This window comes from Gopherus evgoodei, unplaced genomic scaffold (genome assembly GCF_007399415.2).
Source record: "Gopherus evgoodei ecotype Sinaloan lineage unplaced genomic scaffold, rGopEvg1_v1.p scaffold_43_arrow_ctg1, whole genome shotgun sequence".
NCBI lineage: Eukaryota > Metazoa > Chordata > Testudines > Testudinidae > Gopherus > Gopherus evgoodei.
The window spans coordinates 2,121,245-2,137,126 of NW_022060064.1; the positions used below are offsets into that span (position 1 = coordinate 2,121,245).

General features: G+C 51.2%; 1 protein-coding gene across 1 annotated transcript in view; it reads right to left on the reverse strand.

Annotated features, from left to right (window-relative positions):
• The window catches only part of LOC115642644 (zinc finger protein 345-like), a 62,652-nt gene that overhangs the window by 19,227 nt on the left and 27,543 nt on the right, over nt 1-15,882 (reverse strand). The window contains exons 4-5 of the mRNA XM_030546324.1: nt 5,782-5,895; nt 4,478-5,375 (exon numbers count right to left, since the gene is read on the reverse strand). Coding sequence (XP_030402184.1) covers nt 4,478-5,367 — 890 coding nt within the window. The 5' untranslated portion in view covers nt 5,368-5,375; nt 5,782-5,895. The remainder of the gene's footprint in view (nt 1-4,477; nt 5,376-5,781; nt 5,896-15,882) is intronic.

Consider the following 15,882-nt stretch of genomic DNA (forward strand, 5'->3'; position numbering starts at 1 on the left):
TGGCTGGTCTCTTTCAGCGGCAAACATTTTAATACAGAAAAAGGGGGGCAAGAAATGGTTCTCAAAGGAGAGGGGAAAAGATCAACACTGGGAAATTTAACCCCCTGCGGCCTCCAGGAAGGAGAATGATTCAGGGCAACAGGTTTCCTCCAAGAAAGAAGTTGCTGGGATTGAGGAACATGGGAAACAGCCCCAAACATGAATTTGTATTGGGGGTGAGAGGCAAGTGGCACAAACAGGGACAGGATTCAATTAACTCCCCCCCTTCCCCCATCCACCACTTCCCCCCCTCCAGGAATTTCCTGGCTGCACAGAGACAGTTCAACCCCCCGCCTCTTCCCACTGACCTTCTGCCTCCTGCAACTCCAGCTTCTCCCCTGCACACAGCGCTCTGCGGGCAGCCCAAAGCCCTTTGAATCCAGGCCCATGGCCGCTGATTGCCCCCTACCCGAATCCCTGCCCCAACTGCTCCCCAGGACCCGCACCCCCCTAACACCGCTGGTCCTTGTCCCCTAATACCCCTCTCTCGGGACCCCTGCCCCTAACTGCCCCTTGGAATCCCAGCCCCTAGCTAAGCCTCCCTTCTCCTTGTCCCCAACTGCCTCCTCCTGAGACCCCCCCCAACTTTCCCCCAGGACCCCACCCGCTACCTGTTCCCTGATAAACCCCAGGGACTCCCATGCCTATCCAACTGTTGCCTGTCTCCTGACTGCCTTCCTGAACCTCCACCCCATCCAACCCCCCCGTCTCCCTGTCCCTTGACTGCCCTCCAGAACCCCTTACCCCTTCTCCAACCCCCAGCCCCCTTACCAGGCCACTCAGACCAGCGTGTCTGGCTCCATGCAGCTCCAGACACATTGCTGCCATGCTCCCCCGCGGAGCCCACAGCCGCACCTGCCCCCACCCCCCCAGCACCTGCCTTCCAGACTTGAACACCTGAAAATTCAGGAGCGCTCAAGCTCAGTTTGGGCAGCTGTTACTTCATTTCTCCCAAATCAAATATACTGATCCACTGTAACCTGCTGTAGAAAAAGTAGGAGAAAATTGAGCAAGAAATGCTTATTGCAAGGGTTGGCAACCCATGGCACGCGAGCCAATTTTTGATGGCACGCGGCTGCCTGCTGGGACTCCACGTGTCATTATAAATCCTGCTGATGCAGCAAGCTCCGGGGTCTGCGGTCTCACGCCGGAGCACTGGCCAAGCGCAGCAAGCCGCCGGCCCCTCTCACACCTTCCCCCAGAGCCCTGCCACCGCCCGCTAGGGCTGTGCGCTGCTGCGGGACAGCGTTTGGTTCCATGGGGAGAGAAAGATGCTCCCCGCTCACCCGGAGCCCTGCTGCCGCGCGCTGTGAGGGGCAGGGTGGAGCAGGGCTGCGTGCGGGGGGGGGGGGGGTGGCGGCGGCAGGGCGCCGGCTGAGCGAGAAGCTTCATGGTAAGGGGGCCGGCTCTGGGGCTGGGCGGGGGTTAGCTAACGGGTGGGGGCAGTCAAGGCACAGGGTGGGTGGAATCCCACGGGGTGGTTAGGGGTGAGGGTCTCTGGAGGGGGCAGTCAGGGAGCAGGGGGGTTAGATGGGGTATGGGACTCCTGGGGTCTGTTTGGGGGGTGGATAGGGGTCAGGGGACAGGGAGCAAGGATGGTCCTGGGAGAGCAGTTGGGGGGGTCTCCCGGGGTGATGGTCAGGGGACAAGGAGCTGGGAGGGTTGGATGAGTTGGGAGTTCTGGGGGGACTGCCAGGGGGCAGGGGTGTGGAGAGGAGTTGGGACAGGCAGGGACCGGGGGGAGAGTTGTATGGGTTCAGAGTTCTGGGGGGTCCTGTCAGGGGGCAGGGAGCAATTAGATAGGCGTGGCAGTCCAGGGGGATCTGTCTGGGTGTGGAGGTGTGAATAAGGGTAGGGGCAGTTAGGGGACAGGTAGTGCCCCGGGGGGGCAGTCATGAGATATGGGGCAGGGATGCTTAAATAGGGGGTGGGGTCCCAGGAGGGGGTAGTCGGGACAAGGAGTGGGGGGGTTGGGGGTTTTTGGGGGGCAGTCACTCAGCCCTCTGCCCTGATCCCTCCCCCCCACACACCCCCAGGCCCCTGCCCTGAGCCCTGTACCCCCCAGCCCTCTGACTCCTTGACCCCCCCATGACCCGAGCCCTGACTGGCACCCCCACATATACCCAGCCCCCCTACCCTGAAACCAGCACCCCGCTCACATGCCCCCAGCCCCTTGCCTTGACTCTTGCACTCCCCCATTCCCAGCCGCTCCCCCACATCCAATGCACCCCACACCATCCCCACCCCGAGCACCAAATGGGAGTCACATTCCCACCTGCACCTGTGCTATGCCGAGTCTTCATCTATTCACTCTAATTTAGGGGTTCGCGTGCCGGTCATACTTTGTAATGTGTTTTAGATGGTCTCTCTCTACAAGTCTATATATTATATAACTAAACTTGTGTTGTATTGTCAAAGAAACAAGGTTTTCAAAATGTTTAAGAAGCTTCATTTAAAATTAAATTAAAATGTTGATCTTAAGCCACCGGCCTACTCAGCCTGCTGCTGGTCTGGGGTTCTGTTCACCTCGGCCGGCAGTGGGCTATGTGGGGCCTGCGGCTGGGACCCCAGCTGGGAAGGGTCTGGTAGCCAGAACCCCAGACTGGCAGCAGGCTGTGCGGGGCATGGCAGCCAGAACCCCAGACCGGCAGCGGGCTGTGCGGGGCCAGCAACCGGGACCTTCAGACCAGCAGCGGGCTGTGCGGGGCCAGCAGCCAGGACCCCAGACCGGCAGCAGGCTGAGCGGCTCAGCCCACAGCTGCTCAGGAGTTCCATCCTCTGGCTCCTGCCAGCCGGGATCCCAGCTGCCAGACCCGCTCAGCCCGGTGCCCGTCTGGGGTCCCAGCTCTGCCCACATACAGTGGGGACCTACCTTCTCCCTGGTTCTGGCCCATTCTCTTCCTCTCTCTACACTGAGCTGAGGGTGGGAGTGGACCGAGCACAGGGCTGGGGGTGAAGGCTCTGGTCAGGAGCTAGAATGAGGGAGGGGGGCTCAGGGTTGGGGCAGGAGGTTTGGGTGTAGGAGCATTCACCTGGGCAGCTCCCATGTGGTGTGAGGGGTGCAGATGGGAATGTGAGTGGTGGAGCAGGGGTCCCATTTGGTGCTCAGGATGGTGTGGGGTGCATGGGATGGGGGGCTGGGGATGTGGGGGGTGCAAGAGTCAGGGTAAGAGGCTTGGGGCATGAGGGGGGTGCAGGTGTCAGGGTAGGGGGGCTGGATACATGTGGGGGTGCCAGTCAGGGCTGGGGTCATGGGGGGATGAAAGAGTCAGAGGGCTGGGTGGTACAGGGCTCAGGGAAAGCACCTGTGGGTGTGTGAAGGTGCAGGGCTCAGGGCAGAGGGCTGAGTGTGTGGGGAGGGGGTCAGGGCTCAGAGCAGAGGGCTGAGTGACTGCCCCCAGAATCCCCAACTCCCCCACTTCTTGTCCTGACTACCCCGTCCTGGGACCCCTGCCCCTTATCCCCTGACTGCCCCCCTAGGACCCTACCCCCTACCTGTCCCCTGACTGTCCCAACCCTTATCCACACCCACACCAGATAGACGCCCTGGACTTCCATGCCTATCTAATTGCTCCCCGCCCCCTGACAGGACCCCCAGAACTCTTGACCCATACAACACCCCCCCTGCTCCCTGCCTGCCCCAACTCCTTTCCATACCCCTGCCTCCTGACAGGACCCCCCAGAACTCCCGACTCATCCAACACCCCACAGCTCCTTATCTCCTGACCTACCCCCTCCAGAGACTCTCCCACACCCTAACTGCTACCCCAGGACCCACCCTTCTCCCTGTCCCTTGACTGCCCCCACCAGTTACCCAACCCGCCCCCGGACCTGGCCCCCTTAACATGAGCTCCCCGCGCATCCGGAGCCCTGCGACCGCTGCCTCTGTGCATGTAGCCCAGCCCTGCCCTGCCCCTCAGAGCACTGCACGCATGGCAGCAGGGCTCCGGATGAGCTGGGAACGTCTTTCCCTCCCCATGGAGCCAAACGCTGCCCCGTGGGAGCACCTAGCCCCAGCCCCCAGAGCGCTGCGCGTGGGCCAACAACAATCTAGGGGAAGGTAGGGGAAGTGGCAGTGGCTTGCTGAGCTCAGGCCATCACTCCGGTCTGGGACTGCGGACCCCGCAGCTTGCCACATCAGCAGCATTTTTAATGGCATGCGGAGTCCCAGCAGGCAGCCGCGTGCCATTAAAACTTGGCTCGCGTGCCAAAGGTTGCCGACCCCTGAAATAAAGTATCACCTCCCCATCCCCAACCTTCCTTTTTGGCCCACAGCTGTTTTGGTGGGGCGGCGCTGGGGAAGAAGGGTTTGTTTCCGCAGGGCTGGGCCGCCCTGGGACGGGGTGTTTCTACAGGGCTGGGGGGTTTCGGCCCTCAGCTATTTTCTTTGGAGTAATGCAGCCCTCGTCGCTTTACGAGTTGTGCAGGCCTGGTGTACGGTGTCTCCCCTGTGTGGATTCTCTGATGTCTGATAAGGTGTGAGTTCCAACTAAAGCTTTTCATGCACTCAGAGCATGTGTAGAGCGTCTCCCCTGTGTGGATTCGCTGATGTAAGATGAGGCCTGAACGATTAAAGAAATATTTCCCGCACTCAGAGCATCCATAAGGTTTCTCACCTATATGGATTTTCCTATGTTTGATAAGGTGTGAGCTCTGCTTGAAGCTTTTCCCACACTCAGAGCATGTGTAGGGCTTCTCCCCTGTGTGGATTCTCCGATGTTTGATAAGGGTAGAGCTCTGTTTGAAGCTTTTCCTGCACTCAGAGCATGCGTAGGGCTTCTCCCCTGTGTGGATTCTCCAATGTATGATAAGGTCTGAGCGCTGTTTGAAGCTTTTCCCGCACTCTGAGCATGTGTAGGGTGCTTCTCCTGTGTGGATATGCTGATGTGAAATGAGGGCTGAACTATTAGTGAAGCATTTCCCACACTCAGAGTATCCATAAGGTCTCTCACCAGTGTGGATTCTATGATGTCTCATAAGGTTTGAGCGCAGATTGAAGCTTTTCCCGCACACAGTGCACATGTAGGGCTTCTCTCCAGTGTGGATTCTCTGATGTCTGATAAGGTATGAACGCCAATTGAAGCGTTTCCCGCAATCATGGCATGTGTAACGTGTGTCTTCCAAGTTGATTCTCTCACTTGAAATAAGATCTGAGAAGCTACTGAAGTTTTCCTCTGGCCTCTGCTCAGTCTCACAGGCTTTTGCTTTTTCTGGGTGTGCACAAATCCCGGAAACATTCCCTTTGGATCTTCCTGATAATGTCCTATGTGCTTCTACTTGCTCAGCATCTTCCTGCTGGGGTTTCTCCTCCTCGTTATCACTCACCATCCCATCACCTGATGGGAGACAGAGAGAATCCAGACATAGATCACTCCTTGTGCATGAGAGAAAGAAAATCTCAGAGAGAGGAATGGAAAAAGGGATGAACAATCCAAAATGTGTGGGAGAGATCAAACCTATCTGTAGCTGATTTTCTCCAAGCCCCTCCTCAGAGGAGAGAGGAAGGGATCGGTTTTGGTCTGCATCTCACCAGAACTCTAAGGGGAAAGCGAGACTGGGGAGGGACCTGCTGCCAGTTGTTAGTCAGGATATGTGGGAAGCCATTAGTGACATCTACCTAATGATTCCACATCTGCAGGGAACAATCCTGAACTTGGGAAAGCTCATAAAGTCTTTGCAGGGCATCCCAAATATTTCCTGTATTCACAGACAGTTCTTGAGTTGGTTTAACCACTTCCTCACCTGGGTAGGCAGCTCTTGGGAGCACTTCTTTCTCAGAGACTTGGAGATCTGGGACCCACGACTCTTCCCCTCGTTCCAGCTGCAAAATGACATTAGGTTTGGAAACTGGAAACGCTATTCAGGGCAAAGAAAAGAAGGGAGGTCAGTGGAATTGGTGGGATACTTGTTACAAAAAATATTCCATCCTTTTAAGCCCAGCTCATTTTTAAGCAGTAACATCCCAAGGCCAGCTTCCTTGCCTCAAAGTGCCAGGAGAGTTATTATTATTCTCAAATCATCTTCATTATCTTAGTGCCTAGGGACTAACTAACAGTGGGTCCCCTCTGTGCTAGGCAAAATACAAACAGAGAATAGTAGATGGCCCACGCCCTGAAGAATTTACAATCTAAACAGACAAGACAGACACAGAATGGAGGAAGGGCTAGAACCCACTGTTAGAATGGAGATATTCAGGCCTGCCTGTAAAGCCTAGACTTTAAGAACTTACAAGTATTTTTTATCACTTAGCTAGTTACAGGAGTATGAAAAGAAAGAATCAAAATCTCAGTCTGCCTGCGTGTGGGCCTTCTCTCACTATACTAGTCTGAGGACTTGATCTTAGGCTAAGGCAGTGGTCCCCAAGCTTTTTCATCTGGCGGGCACCGGACGATGTACCATCAAGGATCGTGGCCGGTGGACAAGCATCCGCTGAAATGCCACCGAGAGAAGCGGCAACATCAAGAGACATCGCCGCCGAAATGCTACTGATTTTCGGCTTCATTTCAGCGGCGACGCCTCTTGATGACACTGCTTCTCAGTGGCATTTCGGCGGATGCTTGTCCGCCAGCCACTACGTGGGTGCACAGAGATGCCCTGGCGGGCGCCATGACACCCACAGACACACATTTAGAGACCCCTGGGCTAAGGCCTTTGGCTAAGCAGCAGGGGCAGCCATAAGCTGGGAAGCGAAGGGTCACATCCTCACATCCCAAACCAGTCACATTGGAATAAGGTGCTACTGGGCTCTTCGGAATACGATGCTGTCCAGATAGTGCCCATCACCAACAGATAAAGAAACAGATCTTAAGATGGATAAAGGAAACTTACTTTGACAGCATCTGGTCTGTCAAGAAATCACTTATCAATGGCTCCAGCTGTGAAACCCTCATTTCTGTATTGTTCTATCTTTATGGCCCCCACTTTTCTGTTGTTTATGCATCTGGTTCGCTAATTGTTTCGCTCTTCTGTACAATTAATTGTGCTAGGTGTAGCTGAGAATATTACTATATAAACTGGGGTTAAACAGGAGGGGGAAGGGAAATTGGAATCCTGTTTGTTAAGTGGGGGGAATGGGAACAGGGACACATGCAAGGTTCTGCGGTGTCAGAGCTGGGAAGGAGCACATGGGGTAAATGCTCTTTGTCGTCACATATGGGCAGGGAGACACAGGGTAAGTGGTCTGTGGCGTCAGAGCTGGGAAGGGGAACGTGACGGGTTGGGTCACAGAAACCCCTCGGAACTGCCACTTGATGTGCTGAGACTACCTCTGAGCCCATTTTCCCTGCCAGCTTGGGACTTCAGTACGGTCTTGTTGAGCCAGACACGACAGCCTGCTGCAACACAGACCCAGGTCTGAACCATGTCCCCCAAAAGCTGCAGACTTAACTGAAAACAGTTTAAGAAATGCTCCTCTCTCCAGCAGGTACCCAGTTCCCAATGGGATCCAAACCCCAAACAAATCCCTTTTACTCTGTATAAAGCTTATACAGGGTAAATTCATAAAGTATCCACCTTCTATAACACTGACAGAGAGATATGCACAGCTGTCTGCTCCCCTAGTACCAATTACTTGCTCTGGGTTAATTAATAAGCAAAAACCATTTTATTAAATATAAAAAGTAGAATTCAAGTGGTTCAAGTAATAACAGACAGAACAAAGTAAATTACCAAGGGAAATAAAACAAAAACACGCAAATCTATACCTAACATAGTAGCAACTGAATACAGATGATAATCTCACCCTCAGAGATGTTCCAATAAGCTTCTTTCACAGACTAGACTCCTTTCTAGTCTGGGACCAATCCTTTCCCCCGGTACAGTCCTTGTTCTAGCTCAGCTGGTAGCTAGGGGATTTCTCATGACTGCAGCCCCCTTTGTTCTCTTCCAGCCCTTTATACACCTTTGGCACAAGGAGTGAATCTTTTTTCTCTTTGGTCCCTGCCTCCTTCTAAATGGAAAAGCACCAGGTTTAAGATGGATTCCAGTACCAGGTGACATGGTCACATGTCCTGTGAGGCCCCTTCTTCCTGGCCTGACTTACAGGCAGGCTTGCAAGTAAACAGAGCAATTGTCCTAGTTGATGGGAGCCATCAAGATTCTAAACTTAAATTAATGGCCCACACTTTGCATAACTACAATAGGAGGTCAGACTTACATTTTATAGTCCTACTTTCAGCTACACGAATGATACATTCATACAGCTAGGATGAACACACTCAGTAGATTATAGGCTTTGTAAGGATACCTTACAAGAGACCTTTTGCATGATACACATTAGAGTTATATTATATTCACACTTATTAGCATATTTTGATAAAATCATATGGAGCGCAACGTCACAGGAGACACGGGGTAAACACTCTGCGGCGTCACAGCAGGGAATGGAACACTATGGAACCGTCTCTACTGACAAACAGAGATAAGCCCAACTGGTGTGAAGGGCTTCGGAATATGTTTGCTTGGAAACTAACCCCAATAAACATCACATTCTCTGCGTTTCAGACTTCTGGTCATTTGCTGCTTGCTGTCTGCGTGACAAGAACCAGGGAAGTGGGAGGGTGAAGGGAAAACACTAACAAAACTGACATGACCTGATAACCAAGAGGTAAGCCTTAGAGGAAGGTTTTAATACACTTTGGAACAGATCAGGGATTCCCACAAGGACTGATGAGGGGCTGATGGTAAATACACATTTAGATCCTTTTCTTGTTTTATATTTATCCCCATAAGGCTTAACCTCTGGCACTGTCATGGATCCATAGGATCTCTGCAATGCCCTGGCTTTTAAACAGTCCTTGGGAGGTGCCCCTTGCGTGCGCCAGACTCCCAAGGGGTTCCACTCTTCCACAAGGACAGGCCATGTAGCTTCAACACCTGAGACTGAGCCTCTGGCTTCAACACTCCCATTTGAACCTGCGAGCTCTGTGAGCAGGTCCAGCTGAACTACCCTCCTGTTCAGAAACTGTTCCTCAGTCATGCTTCAATGCACCTCAGAAAGTTCTTGCTGTGACACTGGGCAGACTTTTAAAACATAGCAGGGTTTATTAGTCAACCGACACACAGCACTGGAAAGTCTTTTCATTAGCACAGAGAAGCAAAGACGACAATATAGTCCATACTGACCAATGCCCTTGAGCTAAGCTGCTGTAGAAAACTGTTTTGTTTCCTCTCACTTTGCCTGTCCATTTGTCTTCGCTCCGGTAGAGCTCCCTGCATCTGCAAGCCCAGTTCTTCCTCTTCCCAAGAACATAACAAGTTCATGGATGTTTCACTCAGCTAAGTGGAGTTCCTCCCATGGACAGGTGACAATTATTTCCTTGTCTCTGTTGGGTATTCCACTGATGTAGGTTGCTCCCAGCCAGTCCTTAATGACCCAGTCATATCACTCCATGACAGCTATGTGACAACACACCTCACATCTCCTGCTCTTTACAATCATAGCAATACCAACCACAGCAGGAAACTGAGGTGTGTATAGGCATCATACAAGTATCACCAAAAGTCCCACCTCTATCTCACACACACTGCTCACAGCCCCTGGAGAGAAAGAAAAGCACAGGAACTGGACGTTAGTCCAGCAAACACAGTGGAGGACAAGCTGCAATCCTCACACACTGGTCAAAAAGGAGACGCATGTGGGTCCCTGCCCATAGAGAGGGGCAGACTACAGGTTTGATACCTGAGGGGCCATTCCTTGAGCAGACCATGGAGGCAGGTCAAAGGCCTAGCTACCCCTGAACTGTGACATTGCAAAAGCACATTTTGGGGAATTAGGAAATCTAGTCACTCAAGTGTAATAGGAGGGAGAATTAAACTCCCCCAGTGTGTGGAGAAGGTTGGGGAATTAAACACTAAAACTCAGGAGCAACAGCCTCTAATTCTTCCAGAAAAGGTGACTGTAAGAAACAAGAACTGGGCCACGCAATCTCAGGAGGGACAGGCTCAGAGATCCAAAGAGTCTGGAGGGAAGACAGCTTGTGGCTGCTGCAGATGGGGAGAGGAGGACACAAGACGGTCCCCAAACTCTCACTCCTGTTGATCCTGACCTGATTTTATCATCTATGACCTACTCCCATGTCATCTGGGTAATTTTATGCTCGCTAGAGGTAAACATTATCTGAGTATTGCTTATTAGCTTAGAACATGCGTGGAGGGGCAAGGAGGTGAACATGGATAAATGGGTTATTAAGCTTGCTACAGTTAAGGGCCTTATATTAGGTGGAGGCTTTGTGGGAGAAGTTATGCTGAAGTCTCGGATTTACCTGAACAGGCCTAAGGATAGAATCCCCCGACAGATATTTTGCACCTTCATTTTGACAGACTATGGAGTAACTACAAACAGGTGCAATACGCCACAGGATTCTGAAAGAAGGAAGCTTGGGGGAGGCTTTAGCAATTAGGTTGCTATGCGGTATCTCAGCAGTTGGACGCATTTATATATTGGAATTATTAATAACTAAGTGATGTAAATCATGAGTATTAAGGCTTGATGCTAAATGATGGACTTCCCAAAGGCCACATATGGGTTGGGGCAGCTATTGACATTCCTGTAATCAGAGTAAAGGAGCAGATATGGTATATAGCCAACCTATTACCATAAGGAAGTGGATAAATTACCTCTCCTAGTGACCATTTTTTTCATTTTGTCGGGTCCCTGAGACAGTGTAAACTGAAGCAGGGCCTCCCTTCTGATGGCCTCCCTTGCCCCTCGATCTTTGTTTCCAATGGTGTCCATACCTTGAAAGTATGCACAGTGCAAGACCCTCTTTACTACACTGATCTTAGTCTAATTGTTTCGTGTATTGATCCTTGCCTATGATTTCAATTATAACTGTCTGTATGAAATCAAGTTTCTGTGTGTTTCACCAAATTCCATCTTCTCAGTTAACTTTGAGGAGCCATGTACAAGGGCAAGTTGTACCTCAACATGTAATCTTATAGGTGTAAAAATTGTACAGGCTACACTACCACCTTGTGATATCATCATCATTTGCGCCTGGGTAGTGGTAGTGCTATGGGAGGGAGGAATGCAGCAAGGACTCAGGATTGGTGGCCGGGGTCGCTGTGCATAGAGATGTGGAGGTTATATGGGGAGGGAGGTAATGAGTGGGAGAGGGTGGTGAAGAGTTAAAATAGTATTTGGGGGAGGAAACGTATAATGAAGTGAAACTGAACAGAAAGAAAACTGGAGTGCAGGCTCTCAAGCAAAAAGGTTTGAGTAGAGATTCAGGGTTTAAGGGCTGGGATCCCCCACAGCTCTAGATCCCCAAACCTCTCCTCCCTCCCACTGACCCACCCAGCCAACTTCATGGGTGCCCCTCCTCCACACATCCCTCCTCTTCGTCTCATTACTCTCAGCCGGCACCACCTCCCGCCACCTTGGGAGCTTCTTGTGTTCCCTCCTCATCTCTTACTACCTCCTTCTTAGCTCTAACCCTGCACACACCCTCCCCATGTCCTGGCACCCCAGAATTAGCTACTCTCCCCTTCCTCTCCTCCTCTCACATGGCTCTGGTCTCCTTTCACCGTTGGGCTCTTGAATGGCAACATTATACTCACTTCTATCGAAAGAGGAGCTCATCTGACTGTCACACAAGCCACGCGTCAGTCACACACCTATTTACTCAGTTCAGAATTCTACAGGCAGCATATTTTCCTCTTTAAAAGATTTAATTTTTAATAATTTTTAAAACATTTTATTTATTTTTTATTTATTTATAATTTTATTAATTAATTTAAAGAACAGTTATTAATGTAGTTATTAATGTAGGCAATAAGCATACATTACATGCAATTTCAAAATGACCGATGACAAATGTCTAAAAACTATTCTAGTGGGTGGGAGATAAGGCAAAAAGAGGGGGGGCAAGGAAACTTGTCAAAACTTGGATGATGAATAAAGGTATAAAGTTATTACTACTCAGGTTCTTCAGAGACCCCACAGCTTCTAATAACCCAGGGGACAGGACTCCTTACCCAGCGAAGTTACATTCTCATAGTTCTCCTGCATGACATCCCTGTAGAGGGCTCTCTGAGTGGGGTCCAGCAGAGCCCCCTCTTCCCTGGTGAAATACACAGCCACCTCCTCGAAGGTCACCGGCCCCTGAAAGAGCAAGAGTGCAACACTCACTACCTCCTGCCCCACACTCATGGGGGAGAGGAGCCAATCAAATGGAAGCTCTGGGTGGCTCACAGTCAGAGTCCCACCCGCACCCCGCTAAGAGCAGCCAGGAAACGCCAGGGTGAGGAGACAAAGCGAGAGCCCCTTGTCTCTCCCAGGAGATCCATCACCCCCCTACTAGCCACTGCCCGATACAGGAGATGGAGGCCCTAGCAGGGTGCAGGGAGAGCTTGCTGGCAGGGAGTCCAACACTGTTCTCATTGTGAGAAGCTGGACAGGGCCAGACTTAGCGGGGGCAGAATACATGACGGTCCAGGAGGGTCTTGCTGAGGGGGTTCCTCCAGCAGGAGTGTCCTGTCTCTCCTCTCCCCACTTCTCTTCAGCTGTCTGCCCCTGTAGCTCTTCCTGCAGCCCTGCCCCCTCCCGGCTGCCCCTGCCAAGCTGCTCCCCGGAGCCTCCTGTGTGCTGCGCAGGGAGGGTTGCTGATGTCGGGGTGGCCCCACCCTCCTGCCTCTGTGCCCAGTCTCTGCTGAGCTGAGCTGGGGGACAAGATTCTGTGCTGCTGCCTCTGGGTCAGGAGTGGGAGCTGCTGGCCCCTGCTGCTGTGTGAACAAGCCTTCAGACTAGTGAGTGCCGCTGTGCTGGAAGTGACAGTGGGCTGTGTCTCACACTCCCCCAACAAACATCCCCCCCCACAACAGACACTTCAATTACTGTTATTACTTCTTTTTACTTCCTGTCAAAATGCACAATGTACATATAGTCTCTGCAATTTTATTTTTTCACATTCGGTCAGGATGACAGTGCTGTTAGTTTAGCTTTTTAACTGGTCTGTGCATTTCGTCATTTTATTTCTGTCTTGTGCTTAAATTCAGTTCTTTGAGTAATGAGTTCTAAAATGCCTCACCTCTTCTGGCTGGCGTAATTATCATTATTACTGTTATTACCGTATTGTGCTTTGTCATTCATTATTTAAAATGCTACTAGCAAACAACAGACTGTACATTTTGCTTGTACTTACCTTAGCAGGGCTTGTTTGAAAAAAATAGCTAAACTCAAAACTTCCGACACTGTGCAGATGAAGATCACTTATCTTCAGATTGTATTTTTAGTGTGTGATGAAGCAGGGAGTGGGGAGGACTGACCTGGGGATGTTGTGGGGGAGTTTTACTGGGACTGTCTGCATTGGGGATGGGATATCAGGGTGTGACTTCACTTGAGGGACAATAGCTGAGCATGTAATCTGAGCCCAGAAGAGGGATGAGGCCAGGTGACACCTTCTGCCTGAGGAAACTGGACAAAGGCTATAGGAGAAGCCGGGGGGTGTGGCTGGAGGAGACTGCTGGAGGGGATTTTTCAGTTTGGAGCTGCCTGGGGAAATGGAGAGAGGCCAGAACTGGGTTTGGCCTCCTACCCCTGCAAGACGGACCTGACCAAGGGATCCTGTTGTCTGAACCTACAAGCTCTGGTTTGGGCTGTGTTCCTGTCATCTAATAAACCTTCTGTTTTACTGGCTGGCTGAGAGTCAGAGTGAATGGCATGAAGTGGGGGAGGTGCAGGGCCCTGACTCCCCCAAACTTCATGGTACAGTTATATCTGGAAAGTAACTTAAAATTCCTATGAAAATAAATGCAGTTCCAAGTATGATAGTAATAGCAAAGATGGAGTCAAATGTTAGTGAGGCACATACATGATTGTGATCAGTAAACATAAATGCCAAAATAACTAGAAAATAAATTCCCGTTCTTAATAAAAGAGAAAAAACCTTAATCACATATGTAAATTAAGTAAATATGTTTTCAGTGGAGTGAAAAACAATTGACTAAAATAGAGGAGATAATGGCACTAACACAGAGTGTGTCTGTTCAGTAAAATCTGCTTCCTTTCTCTGTATTTATTTATCTCTGCTAAAGAGAGGGTGCAAAGTATCAAACATGTGTTTCTGATACCTGTATTAAAACTATAGAACTGATACCTCAAGGCTTGGGATTGGAATATCTTGCTGTATTCTCTCTTGATTCTTCTAAATTTACTCTTAAATTTAATATGTGGCTGTAACTGGAGTCAGTATATATTTATCCTTCTTTACATAACAATGAGATACACTGCTCATCAGTGAATTTCTAAGTTATTTTCTGTAAAAAACCCTACAGTTTTCAGGTGCCTCAGTAGCCCCTGAGATCACAATTAAAGTTGCCCCTCTCCTCAAAATCTGAAATGGCCCCTGGTGAGCCAGGAGCAGCCACAGAGCTGTAGAGTATTTGGGGCTCTAGCAAGATGCAGCCCCCGTGTGAGAGCACAAAGCCTGTCTTGAGCTATCGGCAGAGCGCCGGGCACCACAAGCCACAGCAGCAGTGTAGGAGTAAGGGTGGGAAAGGAAGCCACTGATTTTAGTACACCGTTCATTTACTGTGTGGTGTTATAAATAACTAACACATTATGTCATATAGAATCACTGTATGCTAAATAGGGAATCAATCGATCCGTATGTAGTAAGAGTAATCATGTATTCGGTATCTAAGTAAATAGGGTTGAAACACAAGGCCTGTAGGCTGAGACCTGCAAGATTTTAGCTTCGCTATTTTAGGCCTTGGAGCTAAGAAACGCTGACAGAAGTAAATGGCCGAGGAATAACCTGATGCCCTAAGATGATGGGAGAAGAGGTACCAAGTGGTAACAGGGTGAACAATTAGCCAGAAGATTAATTTTAAATAAAAAAATTCTGTAAGGCACATTTGGAAACAGAGGTGCCTTTAACCACAGGATACAGGTGGTGAGTCAATGCTAAGGAGGTATAATCAGAATCACATTATAAAAAGGGGGTGCCCAGAGCAGGAAAATTGAGCTCCCTACAGAACCATCCCTCCACTGATGATCATTCCAGGAGAGACACATCAGCCCCTAATGCTATTGTTCAGAATGTGAGTAGAAGCAGAGTTGTAACTTTTGCCCAGGTCTTTATAGAATGTCTATATCAGGGGTCGGCAACATATGGCACACGTGCCAAAGGCGGCATGTGAGCCAATTTTTAATGGCATGCTGGAGCCTGCCAGGACTCCAGCATGCCACTAAAAATCCTGCCCAGCCCGGCGCGCTCTCCTCTGCCTCCACTTCCCCCGCGGAGGCAGGGAGCAGAAGCATAGCTGTGCGCACAGGGTGGGCAAATGCCCCACTCTCCCGGCATGGCAAGCCACGGGGTCCGTGCTCCAGGGCCGAGCACAGCAAGCTGCCTTCCCCTCCCCCGCCTTCTCCCCTCCCCTGGAGCCCTGCCGCCACGCGCAGCGCTCTGGGGGTTGCGACTGCGCGCTCCCGAGGGCAGCGTTTGGCTCCGCAGGGGGGCAGACGTGCTCCCCACTCAACCGGAGGGGCGGGGCTGTGTGCTCCCGCGGAGCAGCGTATCTAGCTCTGTGTGGAGCCTCATGGTAAGGGGCCCGGACCTGGGGGGGTTGGATAAGGGGTGGGGGCAGTTAGGGGACAGGGGGCAGGGTGGGTTGGGTGGGGCGGGGTTAGAGGTGGGAGGGGTTGGATGGGGCATGGGAGTCCCAGGGTTTGTGAGGGGGCAGGGGGTGGATAGGGGTCGGGGGACTGGGAGGAAGGAGGATCCTGGGGGGGAAGTTAGGGTGGTGTGGTCTCTGAAGGGGGTAGTCAGGGGACAAGCAGTGGGGGAGTTTTATGAGTAGGGAGTTCTGGGGGTCCTGTCAGGGGGCAGGGAGTGGTTGGAT